Source organism: Eretmochelys imbricata, chromosome 3 (genome assembly GCF_965152235.1).
Source record: "Eretmochelys imbricata isolate rEreImb1 chromosome 3, rEreImb1.hap1, whole genome shotgun sequence".
In the NCBI taxonomy this organism is placed as follows: Eukaryota; Metazoa; Chordata; order Testudines; family Cheloniidae; genus Eretmochelys; species Eretmochelys imbricata.
The window spans coordinates 175,345,406-175,360,848 of NC_135574.1; the positions used below are offsets into that span (position 1 = coordinate 175,345,406).

Sequence of the window (15,443 nt, forward strand, 5' to 3'; positions counted from 1 at the left end):
GCAAACCCAGTGCCTGCTGCTGCATAATGTAGCTATGCAGTCAGAAGATCAGAATTAATCTGCACTTTGAGTTGGCAAGCTTGTGTGATTTTACTGATGCAAGGAGATCAGTGGCCAAAGAGTTGCTGCAGAACTCAGGCTGCTCAGACAGCAGTGACAACTAGTTGACTAAAAGAAAAACCTAAGGGGACGTTGTATGTCATTATTTATTAGATTAATGAGAGACTTTCATGGGTGACTACAGTTTGGCTAACAATCTCTTCTGCATGGATATCACAGCAGTTGTTAAATGCAATGCCTCAGAAGAAAAACAATTAAAGACTTTTAGTATCAATATATATAAGATTTTTATAAGAACTGATCATGGAAGCCAAGGACCTGAGCCTGCCCTCACTGAAAGAGGGATAATGCCATAAGTAATAACAAATATCATTTTCATACCTAAATAGACTTATTAAGATGCCACTAAGGTTACCATAACCCAGCCTACGCTCCTCAGTATAAGTTTAGGAGGGTATTACTATCCCAGTGTGGAGATGTAATGAAGTAAACTTGGTTAAAATAATTTGGAATTTGATGATTCTTATATATTTTATTTCTGGCCACCACACTATCACATTCCCATGGCACCAAAACAGGAGGTTAAGAAAAAAACCTGAATATATCACACAGAGCTATATATGGTTACAGTCTCACATAACAGGCATCTGTAGCAAGGAAGGAGTGTGTAGAGTGGAGAGAGCACAGACTAGGAGTCAGGACACCTGGGCTCAGTTCTTGGTTCTTCCACTGACTTTAAGCAAATCACTTAGCTCACAATTTTCAAACAAGAGTGCCTCAAATTAGGCAACAAGGACATGATTTTCAGATGTGCTGAGCACCCCAGCTCACTTTGAATACCTCTTACTTTTGAGCATCAGTACGAACTTAAGTACACAGCTTTAGGAACCATAAGTTTTCAAGTGGTGGCTTTAACTCTGTGCCTCAGTTTACCCATCTTTAAGATGAACATAAAGCCACATACCCTTACATCAAGGTGTTGTGAAGCTGAATTCCTTAACATTTGCAAACTATTGTGAGCTTTTTGGATTAATGGAGCTATATATGTGCAAAGTATTAACCATTTTGTTCCTGAAATATAGCCTTTTAAAGCTATGCCTATGCTAAGTCTGTTCATTGGTTAAAAGATGGCTATAAAATTGTATTAGAGAAAAACGTAAAGTGCTAATCTGCCACATTGCTATAGCACCATTATTCCCAAAGGGTCCCCAACGCTTTACAAAGTCAGCTACAAAATATTTGCAAGGATTACTTCACCCACCACCTTCTGGGGTGCTAAGCAGAATCTTCTATAAGGTTGTGGGGTGAACTCCCCTACTCCTGCAAAAAGCAACATGGTATTTTTAAAGTGTGGGACCTTGGCTTTCCGTGTGATATATAGGTGGCACCTGTGATTAGGAGATGTATCACACACATAAATAATATAGATGTATATATGTGATGCTTGGGGATAACAAAAGGAGCCTTCTTCCCTCCCTCCCATTCTTCTGAGGCTCTCTGAGGAGGGCCAGGCCCAACAGCAGTCCCTATATTTAGAAGAGTATAGGGCACGGTTTCCCCCGAGTACCACCTGAGAGCACCGATCATCCCAAAGCTGAGGAACAGACCTGGGATAGCACAGCAGGCATACTTGCCCAGGGCACTGAGGAGGGATTGTGCCCCTTGAAGTATATTCCCAGCCAGAGTCCCCTAAGGGTGGCATCACACTGTCATATAGTGCATATAGTCACAGGGTCAGCTTCACCAATGGCATAAGAGACCTCTTATACCATCAAAGAATTTGGCCCTGGGTGTTGCGGTTCAAATACAAGACAGAACAAAGCATTAAGCAAGCAAGCAGGCTGGTCTGCCGATGGACTGATCCGCCTCTCAGCTTTCCACCCTCTCTTTTATTTCTCCCCCTCCTCCTGCGCATTACATACTTCAACAGATAAAAGGAATACACTGGCTTTGCTTAATATTCTTATTTACCAATTTCTATCTACCGCATTCCTTGCTCTCGGGCCTTGAGCCTAGTCCTGGGAGGCTTCCCACGGTTCATGTCATCTGGGCGAGATTCCAAGGTTCGTGCCCTTGAGAGGAGCCGTGTGTGCACTGCTCCTACACAACACTCCGGGTGTGCCCTGAATGTTGCCAAGTGCATGAACCCTGCATGAATGCTACATCCCCTCCTTTTTTGTTTATTTGTGCTCGGCCATCTCATGGTAGCCATCAATTTGCTTTTGCAAGCCATTTAACTCCCGGACAGACAAGGTCATAACTCATGGAGCCTGCCAGGGCGGGTCTCGACAAACCCTTAACAAAAAGGAAATACATTGCACACAGCAACAGCAAAAAATAAGTCCAAGAAGGTAAAGTGTAATTGGCTGGGCCCCAATTAGCCATGCTAGAGTACTAGGAAGAGAGGTTTGCGTAAGCAGCGAGCATCGTCTCATTCCCTATTTCCTCAGGGTGATGACATACTGGAATAAGGCACGTACCTAACAATTCTTCAGCTGCTACAAAATCAAATAAACAAAAGTGGGTAACATTTGCTATTGAAGCCAATCTTTCTCATAAGTTATATGTCATTCGGGCCCGTAACGGAGGAGGCGCTCCCGAGTCAACCCCTACAGGAAATAGCAGGTACATAAGGCACACAATCAATACAGAATTAGCAGTGATTTGGGCAAGAATGGCCACAAACAGAGTCTCAGGAGTCTCTGGCTGTTGGTTTTCTGCCAGTCTTCGTTGAGCTGTGGCGACCAATGCTTTCACTCCTCCCCATGTCACAGCCTGGCTTGGGACGCTACGTCTCCTCCGTCTCCGTCCCGCCATTGTCGACCCGGGAGGCACCGCGTTCTCCTCCAAGGTCAGCTGAAACTCCGGTATGGGGTTCGACAGCCCCTGGTGCCACGCCATGCTGTTTCAGTGCCGGTCACACACACTGGGCCGGAACCCACAACGGTCCTGCAGGGAGAGACATAGCACCATATCCCGACCCCAAGTAATTAAAGGTACTGGGCCCAACCATTGCAGATCAGGCAGCTGACGGTAATAGACACGCGGTCTTTCCAGTACCTCGGACTTATGAAAATACCAATCCGCGGGGGTCTGCTGATCTGCGTTCAGCATTAAATTATTTAAAGTAAACAAAAGGATATGCAATTGTTGCTGAATGTCTCCTAAGGTTCGGAGACGCAGCTCCCCTTGTTTTAATTATTTGTCAAGCAAGGTTTTTAGCGTGCGATTTGCACGTTCAACAATGGCTTGGCCTGTGGAATTATAAGGGATCCCGTGTTTGAGATGGACGTCCCATTGGGCACAAAAGGTGGAGAGGGCTGTGGAGCAATAGGCTGGAGCATTATCCGTTTTTATCTGGCTTGGGCGACCCATAACAGCAAAACAGGCTAGCAAATGGTGAATAACTTTGGGAGTGGCTTCCCCACACTGTGGGGTCGCCCAGAGGAATCCCGAATAGGTATCAATGGAAACATGTAAAAACGAATAGGGGCGGAATTGTGGCACGTGAGTGACATCCATTTGCCACAGCTGATTCGCTGCGGTACCTCTGGGGTTAACGGCATAAGAAAAGGTAGGGGCAGCAGCGGCACAGTGGGGGCAGGAACGAACAATAGAACGTGCATGATCAGCAGGAATGTGAAACTGTCGGGCCAAAACAGAGGCAGACTGATGAAAAAAGGAATGGCTTTCGATGGGGTCAGAAAAAAGGGAATTTACCTGACCACGTAACGCGTGATCAACGCGCGCATTGCCCTCAGTGAGTAGCCCAGGCAGAGGGGTATGACTGCGAATATGAGCAACAAAATAAGGGAAATTATGAGTGGTGATGAGATACTGTAAGGACAAAAACAGGCGAAGAAGGTCCGCGTCGACCTGAGGGGTAATGAGGGCAAGGGGTAAATGATCGATTACCTGATAAACATAATGCGTGACCACAATCAAATTAAAGGGACAATCAGCAAAAAATTGAAAGGCCAGAATAACAGCAGCCAGTTCTGAGCGCTGCGCGGAACGCTGAGGCAGCGTAAAACGAGAATGCCAACGAGGGGGGTCACCTAATTGATAGGTGACAACACCGCGATGTGGAGAGCCATCAGCAAAAAGAGTGACAGCTGAAACAATAGGTCGAGAGCGGCTAAGACGATGTACGATTAGTGGCATCTTTTGCGTGATCACCAACTGAGGATCTTTTGGGGGATTATAAGAGATCTCTCCCACATAATCACAAAGAGCAACCTGCCAGGCCAAGGAGGTGTGATACAAGGAATCAATTTCACTACGTAATAGGGGGAACACAATGGCAATTAAATCAGTGCCCGTGAGTTGCACTGCACGGTGGCGGGCTTTACGAACAAGGTCGGACAGGGCATCTAAATAAGGATAAATGTTCCGAGGAGGAGTGGAAGACAAATATATCCACCCTATGATAGAGACAGCTGTGTCTGTACGAGGTACAAACAGAGCCGCAGTAGGCGTATGAGGGGTGGCAAGGAGAACCAACCGCAGGGGACGAACCTCAGTGAGTCTATCCACAAACTGCTGACTCAACACTGCATTGATCTGTCGAATGCAGGCAATGTGCTCCTCAGTGATGGCAATAACTGCGTCTGGTGCCCGAGCTCCACGTAGGAGCTCGAACAACGGCTGCAGCATCGATGTGGGGAGACGGAAGTAGGGTCGAATCCAATTTAAATGACCCAAAATTTGTTGTAATTGAACCAGGGTTAGGGGTTGGGGTAGGACCACTTCCGGGCGAACAGGGGCAGCATAGGTTTGTAAAACCCGAGATATTGGTAGGGATAAGAGCGTTGGATTTTTTGTGGTGCCACTAACAGGCCATTTTGGCCGAGAATCTGAGACAAATATTCAAGCTGTTGTGCCGTGACCTGGGGACCGCTAAGCAAAATATCATCCATATAATGGTAGACCTTTAGTGTGGGGTATCGGGCACGAAAAGGGGCGAGGGCCCGATCCACAAAAAATTGACATAAGGTTGGACTATTTTGCATTCCCTGGGGCAAGACCTTCCACTGATACCTTTGAGAGGGTCGCTGATTATTATATTCTGGCACAGTAAACGCGAATTTTTTGCGATCTTGTGGGCAAAGGGGGATTGTAAAAAACCAATCTTTTAAATCTAACACACAAAGCTGATCGGTTTGAGGAATTAAATTCGGGTTCGGCAACCCAAACTGCAAGGGGCCCATGGGTTGGATGCATTTATTTATTTCCCTTAAATCGTGTAACAGTCTCCATGCACCAGATTTTTTCTTAATAACGAACACCGGGGTGTTCCAAGGACTAGTGAAGCTCTCCAAGTGCTGTGCATGCAAATGTTGTTGCACAAGCGAATGAAGCGCTTTCAGTTTTTCTAGGGGGAGGGGCCACTGGTCAATCCATACGGGCTCTAAGGATTGCCATACCAATGGTAATGCGGAGGGCAAGGTGGGTGAGGGAGGGCTTTGGACCATTATATATTAATATCGAGGGTGGTGTCCAGCTTTACAAGTAAGTCACGGCCCCAAATATTGAGGTGGACAGGGAGCACAAAAGGGCGGATCGTAGCAAGGGCACGGCCTTAGAGACCGTGACCCAAGACAAACTTTGGCGCCCAGGTTTGCTACCCCCGAACCCCCACAACTCTTTAGAGGGAACTGTTGGCCAACTGACTGGCCAGTCCTGATCACGAATCACCATAACGTCAGCTCCAGTGTCCACCAATCCTGTAAAAGGAAAATTGTTTAAAGGAAGTGTTAACTGAGGTTTCGAGGGTCGGAGCGACATTGTTAGAGCAACAAATTGAGACGACGTGTCGTGAAGCGGCGACTGAGACAGCGTCAATCCAAAGCCGCCTCCACCCCGGGCTTGATTCTCTGCGGCTGGCACCTGATAGGGGACTAAAATCAATTGTGCAATTGACCGTCCACGCGGGAGCGACTGCGGAAGATGGGTCCACACCTGAACCTTAATAACGCCGGTGTAATCGGTGTCAATGACCCGTGGGATGACAAAAAGACCCTGTTTCCCAGCGTGTGAGCGAGGGAGAACCAGACCCACAAATCTGGCAGGGAGAGGTCCCGTCACCTGTGTAGGTATGGCGCAAACCTCCCCCGGCAACTGAAAATCAGCGTCCTCCTGCATAATCAAATCAAGCCCTGCACTTCCGGCAGTCGCCGCCCTTATGGAGTCTATGGATTTTAAGGCAGAGGAACAGTTGTTTGAGTGGGAAACAGCCCCGTTTGGCCCTGGGTTCGAGGGGGACCCGTCGTGCGGTTTCCCGACCCGCTACGACACTGATTAGCCCAGTGATAGCCCTTCTGACACTTGGGGCATTTCTTTGAGGGGCGGGCGGACGCCGTCGATGAGCGGCACTCCCGCTGAAAGTGCCCTCCTTACCACAGCGATAACAACGCTTCCCCTCCTTCCCACTTTTCCGCAGGGCGGCGGCCAGAACCCCAGCTTTATGTGCTTGTGTGCCAATGTTTTGGCACGCCCGCAGCATGTCCGACAGCTCTAGAATGCCAGCGGCTTGTGCTGCCTGGAGAGCACGGCGGCAATCCTCGTTCGCATTTTCAACCGCCATTTTTAATAGAATCTCCTGAGCTGCCGCAGGGCTATCCACCTGTCGGAGGATAGCCTCCTGCAATCTGTTGGTAAAATCCATAAAGGACTCTGATGCACCCTGACGGATACTGGCAAAGCTTTTGGTAGGCTTGCCTGAATCCGGGACCTTCCGGAAAGCATGCTGGGCACAGGCAGAAATAATGGGGAAGACGGCCTGCTGGAGTTGAGACTGCATCTGAATGGTAGCAAACAGGCCCTCCCCTGCTAACTGCTCATAAGTGACACCTTGCGCTCTATATACCTGGGCTTGGCGTTCCGCCATCTGCCGATACTCACTAAGCCAAATAACATACTGACTGGGCGTCAGCATCATGCGCAACAGCGCCTTCCAATCTTCAGGGACCAGGGTGTACCCGGTCCCCAGCCCTTCAAGGAGACCACGTACATACGTGCTAGTGAGGCCGAACTCGCAAATCGCTTTCTTTACCTCTCTGATCACCGAGTAAGGCAAACTGACCCAGTTTGCAAGCTGGTTGCCCTGGCCATCATCCTGCCAGGTCACCAGGCAAACTGAGACCAGATCAGCTAATTCCTCTGTTGTAAGATCTGGGCGAGTCTTCGCTGCGTGAACCATTTGTTGCACCAGCGAAAGCCCCTGAGCAGACGCGGATGACCCCCCGGGGGGCCCCGGAGCTTGGGGCCCCCCGGGGGGATGGTGACCACTCACCGGCTCCAGAGGGAAAGACAAAGGAGGTGGCAGTAATTGAGGCACTGGGGGCGAAGCAGGGGGAGGGATGGCTGCAGGAGCGGACGGGGGTGGCGAGATCGGCAGCCCCTCTGTTGGCGCGGGAGAGGGTCTTTCCGAGGCGAAACGCTGTGTCGCATCGCCAGGAGGGGGGATGGCTGCAGGAGCGGATGGGAGTGGCGAGATCACCAGCCTCTCTATTGGCACGAGGGAGGGCCTTTCCGAGGCGACACGCTGTATCGCGTCGCGGCAGAGGTGCCAGGCATGTAAAGCCTGCACGGGCGCCCGAGGCTCTTTGTGCAATGTCTGGCCCAACCGCTCCCAGTCTGCTAGCTTAAGGGTTCTGGCTTCAGGGTACCACGGGCATTGGGCACTCACCTCCTGTAGCAGGAGAGTGAGTTCTCGAGTGGGGCAGTCATGCTGAGCCTTACGCAGCAAATACTGTAGCTCACTGCGGTGTTGCACTTGCAAAGCAGAGCGGGAGCTTCCCATACTTACCACGACGAAAAATACTCACCGGGATCCGAGAAGTGGATGAGTGACGCGTCTGAGGTGAGTGCTGAGGGCCCCACGTTTGGGCGCCAGCTGTTGCAGCTCAAATACAAGACAGAACAAAGCTTTAAGCAAGCAAGCAGGCTGGTCTGCCGACGGGCTGGTCCGCCTGTCAGCTTTTCACCCTCTCTTTTATTTCTCCCCCTCCTCCTGCGCATTACGTACTTCAACAGATAAAAGGAATACACTGGCTTTGCTTAATATTCTTATTTACCAATTTCTGTCTACTGCATTCCTTGCTCTCGGGCCTTGAGCCCAGTCCTGGGAGGTTTCCCCCAGTTCATGTCATCTGGGCGAGATTCCAAGGTTCATGCCCTTGAGAGGAGCCGTGTGTGCACTGCTCCTACACAACACTCCGGGTGTGCCCTGAATGTTGCCAAGTGCATGAACCCTGCATGAATGCCACACCTGGGTGTATAAAGCAATGCTGTCATGGTGCAGGTGCATTTAGTGGGACTTGCTGGAGTTGTCCAGCTGCACATTCTAGTAGGAGAGAGCATATATTAGAATGAAGATCAGCCCTCACATTTTGAAAAAGTAATGTTTTAGTAATTGTCATCTTTCCCATGATGACATTGTCACCGGTACCCTATCTGGATGGCACAGACACAGGCTTTCCCAGGGGAAGCACATGCTTTCTCATGTAATTTAGAACGTCCAGAGGCTAATCTCTGGCCCAGCTGCTGCTGTCCCGCTTCACTCCTCTTGCACCAGGCTGACATGACTCAGCATCTCCTATCAATCAAGGAGAGCAAGCATTAATACTGTTGAAGGCCCAGATGTGACATTTCCCATCCCCACCTCCCTGCAGATGATAGCATCCAGCCAAGCTGCTTCAAACTAGCAGGGCAGTGGTGAAGCTGGATAGCAGCAGTCAATACAGTGAAAAACAGCCATGTGTCTAATGGTTAGCATAGGGGACTGGGAGTCAGGTTCTGTACTTGGCTTTGCCACTGACTCATTATGTAACGCTGTCCAACTCACTTAGTCTCTGTGTCTCAGTTTACCCCTCTATAAAATGGATAAGCCCTGATTCAAAGTCCATTCATCCCAATGGAAAATCTTGTATTAACTTCAGTGGGCTTTGGATCAGGCCCATTTATTACAGCTGATTGACTTTTTTCATCAAAACTTTTTTTTTTATGAAAAATGGTTTTTAACCAAAAAATGTTATGCAAAATTTACATAAAGTTGTCCAGCTTTTCAATAGAAAAGACTGAAATCTTTTTTTTATAAAATGTTTTGCATTGCTACAATTTTCTAGTTTTACAAGGTTTTTATTGAAAAATTTTATGGGGAATTACAAAAACTAAAAATGAAATCTTAGCATTTTTGACCAACTCCTCAAGGTGTGTTCTGAATCTTACTTTAGGTGATTGCTTGTAAAAGGCTTTGAAATCTGTTCTGGCAGCATAAAAGGGCCTACAGCAGAGGGACACAACTCCCAGGGAATGCCCCGTGCCCAGAGGGCCTGCCTGGCCAGTGTAGAACTGCTAAGGGTTCCACACTGTCTCTATTCCTAGGCCCTAGCATAAGGGGAGGATCAGAGGCCTGGCTGGTGTGCACTACATTATGGTTATGCTCTGCTTCTTTGGAAAGCAGAGCACAAATTCTATGAGCCCTGAGGATAATGTACACTTATAAACTTTGTGGACAATACCAAGCTCGGAGGGGTTGCAAGTACTTTGGAGGATAGGATTAAAATTCAAAATGATCTGAACACACTGGAGAAATGGTCTGCAGTAAATAGGATGAAATTCAATAAAGACAAATGCAAAGTACTCCACTTAGGAAAAAACAATCAGTTGCACATATACAAAATGGAAAATGACTGCCTAGGAAGGAGTACTGAAGAAAGGGAGGTGGGGGTAATAGAGGATCACAAGCTAAATATGAGATAACAGTGTAATACTGTTGCAAAAAAAGCAAACATCATTCTGGGCCATATTAGCAGGAGTGTTGTAAGCAGGACACAAGAAGTAATTCTTCTGCTCTGTATCAGCTAGATAACAAGTCAATGCTTAGCCCACTTCAGCACAGGAACCTCGGTTTCCCACCGGCGAGATGAATGTCCTCCCGAAGGGCTATTGGCTACGCTGGGTTATAGCTTCTCTTTTTGCAAAAAAATTTAAAATGTCTAGTTTTGTCCTGATGTGGAAAGAAATCTCTTTAATTTCTCCATGAAATAAAATTCTTGTTTTCCAGCCAGCTCTAGTTATAGCCATTGTATCCTCTCTGCTCTGTGTTAGCACTTCGAAAGTATATGTTCAGTTCTCTCTCTGGTAATAACTGTTTGCCCACGAGGGTTTAAACTGTAACACTGCATCAGAAAATTCTGAGGTGCTGGCCATTTCAACAGGGTCTGACTTAGGCAAAAATCAGGTGATAATGAGCATAACATGCACAAGAGTCATGGGGCCCAAGCCTGCAGTCCTGACTCTCACACAACTCCCACTGAAGCTTATGGCAGCTTTGCGTGACTGAGGACTGGACTCTCCACTTAGACACTCATAATACTACACTATTTCTTACCATCAGTGCTGTACAGACCAACTCGATGCAAAGTATATTTGATAAAATTTTCACAAACTCTTTAAAAAATTTAAATAATTTCTTCTGAAAATTTTCAAGGAAAATATTGACTGATTTCCACCCAGCTCTGGTGAGGATGACTCCAGGTGTTGGAGGCATCCATTCAGTGTTAAGAGTAATTGTAACAGTGCTAGGAGGTATAACCTTTGATGTATATATTCTAACGAGTAGTTTTAAAGATAAGGAATAAAGCCAAACTCAGTTCCTTAAGGTTCAAGGCTCCATGATGGTTACAGATCATTTAATTTAGTGGAGGACGTTGAATGACACAATGAGTGATAAAATTAACTATTTTATTTTAAATAAAGTCTTTAAACAAACAGGCATTACAAGGTAGCCACACACTGCATTGATACTCAAATTCTAAGATGAAAGGATGCATTCAGGGGTGATCAGTCTGTGGATAGGAAGAATTGGTATAATCCTTTCTCTAAAGGTATCTTGACAGTGGACGGGTGCGGCTAATCTAAAATTAGCACGCTACCCTTTTTATAATCAATTATAATACTGCCCATTAATTAATTAACATGAAATTCACCTTTAAGATATCTATAATTCTGCTACCATAATACAAAATCTTCTATTTTCTCACTGACTATGTAACATTAAGCAGCATCTTAATTAACATCTGTGTAAATGCCATGCCAATAACTATCAATATACATAGCATTTTCCAAAACACTAACATTTTATTTAAAACACTTGTAGAAAACAGTTAGGACCAAACCAAGTTTATACCATGACCTGGGGTTATGAACAAACTTACCTTTAATTTTCCTCTGAATTTTCTCACTTCACTTTATTCATATTTTACCAGGCCTCGCTTGACTATTGTCAAGCCTGTTTTAGGAAATAGATTTTGGGGCCTACTTACATTTCTATAGAACATAAGCAAGCACCATCTCTATCAGCAACCAGGGTCAGGTCATGGGCTCCCCTCTATACCAGTGGTTCACAAAGCCAGTCTGCCGCTTGTTCAGGGAAAGCCCCTGGCACGCCGGACTGGTTTGTTTATCTGCCACATCCGCAGGTTCGGCCGATCGCGACTCCCACTGGCCGTGATTCGTGGCTCCAGGCCAATGGGGGCTGCGGGAAGCAGCGCGGGCCAAGGGATGTGCCGGCCACCGCTTCCCACAGCCTCCATTGGCCTGGAGCCGCGAACCGTGGCCAGTGGGAGTCGCAATCGGCCGAACCTGCGGACGCGGCAGTAAACAAACCAGTCCGGCACGCCAGGGGCTTTCCCTGAACAAGCAGCGGACCGGCTTTGAGAACTACTGCTCTATACAACATGGAGAGTGGCTGCATGATACCTCCCCTCCCTTGCTAGGCAGGCCCTTCTCCTTCAGCTCTGCTCTTTGGGCTGGGGGAAGGACAGAGATGAGATCTGTTCATTATGCAAGGCCTGCAAGAAAGGAGTCAATCAAGAATTATTAAAAGTGCCTGACTGATCAGTACACAGCCCTTTGCTGAATAGCCATAAAATCTTATTGTTATCACCGTTATCTTTCCCCACCTACCCACGGCCATCAGTCCTATCTCACTGTTCTGTCACCCCTTTGTTCCCTTGACTGTAAAATCTTTGGGCAAAGGACCTTATGCATTGTATCTGTCCCGAGAGGTGCATCACAATTTTGGATACTGTATAATACTAACAATGACAGCAAACAGTGGAGGAGAAAGGAGAAGAGCTGGCCTATTTGGCATGTTCCTCTTACAGGTATAAAGGCAGTGGAACTTACTGTGAGTATAGTACTGAGAGATTCTGCTGCTTGAGACAGCTTTTCCCCCACTCTCCCCAATATCTTTTCTACATTACTGAGTGGCACTGCATGTGGAAGAATGTGGGCTTATTAGGAGGTAGGGAGGTTGGGTTGAACAGAAAGCCAGTGATGCATGGCTTTGTCAGTTCCAGCCTCCATGATTTTGGAAGGCCAACCATCTTTCTGGCTCTGTGTAGCCCCAGTGATAGCAGCCAAAGAACCAGGAAAGTGTTCTCCTCCTCTGCACTCTAAGGCATAAATGAGTGGATCGGGCCCCCAGCCAGCCAACATTGATCTACATAGCATGGGAAGACAAAGGCTAAGGCTCTCTTTCTCCACTGCAAAGTCATTCAGAATAGTAAGTGTTTTGCACTGCCTTTGCAAAGGTTTTTAATGACAGCACAAGGTGCAAGCTGTGGAGAATCATGTCATAGAAATATTTGTAAGTTAAAATGTGTCCAGGACATAAAGGGTAAGTAACTTATCAGCTAAGTTACTGCCACTTAAGACTTGGTTAGGAGCATTATCATCATGAGGTCTATTTGTTTGTGTGAACCAGAACTGAAATAAAAGTGCAGACACTGTGACACAGTGAACTTTTCCCTTGTTTTATGCTCACACTTAGCAACTGTATTGTGGTTACAACTCTAGGATTAACATGTATCCTTTTCAATGGGAAATCCTGGCTATGTGCTTTTGTACAGAAGAGGGGAAATTCAAGTTTTTAAATGAAGTCAGAAGCCACAGTTAATAACTTGTGTAGTCAAAGTGACACTGGGTGTCAATGAAATGTTGAGGTATCACACTGGTATGAACACTTCCCAGAAATGTTCTCTGTATTTAGAATGGAGAATACTGCACAGATCACAGCAAGTGCAACTACTGCAGGTGATGGGTTTTTAAAGGCAACCCCGGCAGCATTCAAAGAACACAGGGGATATTGGCTTTTCTCTATTTACATGTGCTTAAGTAGGTACAGGCTCAATAGGTTACCCAGATCTTCTGGCATTTGGAACTGTAAGATGTGTGTCAGCTTAAATCTACATCACAAGATCTTAGCAAAAGGGCTCATTTGACTATAGAACCCACACTGGATTAAGGGAAATACATACTTTTCTCCTCTCTCCTTAGAGAGAGAGAGAGTGAAAAAAACCAGTCCTGTTTTTCTTGCATACGGCTGGTGTAGAGCAGCAACTACAATTTCACCTGAAGCCGATTGAGCCAAATGGCTACATCAGGAGTCGCAGAATTTATTGCAGTGATGCCTCCTTCATATTTATAAATTGGGCAGCAGGTAGTGAAATGTTCGATGGTCATGGGGAACCACACTCGCACAGTAGGGAGTCCTTGAATTTCCATTTGTGCATTAGATATCTGCATCTACCTTGGTTGGTTTGAATTTGGTTCAGAATTGACCAAGATGACCATGGAAGGTCAAACCCAGGAACCTTCTGCGTGGGATCTGGCACAAAGGGCTTATTTTTAAAGTCTTGTTTAGCGCAATCTGCTTTCCAAGCCTCCTTCTGATCATAGCCTGATTGCATGAGGCTAAACGAGTGTTCCCAGAAAGGCTAGCAGGACTTAAGACATTGCGGGGGGGCATTGTCAAGGTCTTGGTGAATAGGAAGACATCTGTTTTCATGCATTTGCTGAGCTTTGGGGAATGTTGCAACAGTTCGGCATATTGGCAGGGGAGCGCTGTTAGACGGGACAGGTAACCATGGTGTTGGAGTTGACTTAAGGGTTCCCGTGACGCACTGTATCACTGTATTTAGCTGGGTATCTACAAGTTGTGTGTGGCTGCATGTGCTCCATACTGGTGCACAATATTCAACTACTGAATATATGAGTGTTATTGCAGATGTTCGCAATGCTGATGCACCCCAGGTTGTACCTGCTAGTTTCTGGATTATATTGGCTCTCGTTTTTATCTTTGCAGCTACCTTCTCGAGATGATCATGGAAGGAGAGGGTGGTTGAGTTTCACTCCGAAATATTTTGGAGTGTAATCGTGATGCACATTTTTACCACAGAAAGCTACTTTCAGTGTGTTTTTGGCACTCTTATTATTAAGATGAAATGTGCTAACTATTGTTTTTCAGGGTTTGGTTTGAGCCTCCATTTCCAGAAATATTGTTCCATATTTTGGAGGTCCTCAGTTAATGCTTTCTCAATGTCATGGAGGTTTGATGCTTGGATTGTCATGGCAAGATCATTTGCATATCCAAACTTTTGTGATTTAGTTGGAGGCATGTCACTTATGTAAATATTAAAAAGGGTGCGCAAGTGCAGAGACTTGTGGTAGCCCGTTGTTTATGATACGGGGTGAGCTGGTCTTATTACCCAGATACACCCGTAGTCGACTGTTACTCATCATGGTCCACAGCAGGCGAAGTGTGTGGTAACCAGGTATAGTTTTAGCAAGTTTCAGCATCAGGCCCTTAATCCATACAGTATCTTATGCAGATGACAGGTCAACAAATACTGCGCCAGTCTTTAGGTTTTTTTGATAGCCAGCCTCAATTTGAGTTGTGAGTGCCAGAACCTGGTCTCACCAACTATGTTTTGGCCAGAAGCCTGCCTGTTTGACAGGGATAATTGGCTCAGTAAAAGCGCATTCAAGAAGTTTATAGGTCATACATAGTAGAGAAATTGACCTATAGTTTTCTGCTTCATCAGTGGGCTTTCCAGGCTTTGGAATAGCAATTACCATTGCCTCACGCCATATTTCAGGGATCTGTACTGTCCTTAAGGTTGCTGAGTACAGTGTTGCTAGCCAGTCCTGTATCAACGGCCCACTCAAGACTTATGCACCCTTTAATTTCTATTTTGATGGCGTAAATGCGGGACAGGTTTAGTGCTGGCTGTCTGCACAGAGGTGACTTTCATGCAGTGTGGGCACTCCAGGGTAATTATTTTGACCTGTCAAGACACAGTGGAATTTAAAGTGCTTCTAGTAAAAAGTTGCGAAGGCAGTTTTAGACAAGAAGCAGTAGACTGATTAAATGACATTTTCTTGGGAGAAAATCCTGGATCCAATCATTATATTTACATCTTTTGTAAACCATGGTACTGTGTTTTATAAAAGATATCTACATTATTTCAATAGTCTCTTACCCCACCCCCAACACTTAGCCATTTGTAAATCTTGCTTCTAATCTAACCCTT

General features: G+C 46.3%; 1 protein-coding gene across 3 annotated transcripts in view; it reads right to left on the bottom strand.

Moving 5' to 3' along the window:
- Positions 1–562: 562 nt before the first annotated feature.
- Positions 563–15,443, bottom strand: part of LOC144263152 (uncharacterized) — a 48,852-nt gene continuing 33,971 nt past the window's right edge. For all 3 annotated transcript variants that reach the window (XM_077813867.1, XM_077813869.1, XM_077813868.1), the window contains one exon: positions 563–7,957. In XM_077813867.1, the coding sequence (XP_077669993.1) occupies positions 6,212–7,864 (1,653 nt within the window). In that variant the 5' untranslated portion in view covers positions 7,865–7,957 and the 3' untranslated portion in view covers positions 563–6,211. The remainder of the gene's footprint in view (positions 7,958–15,443) is intronic.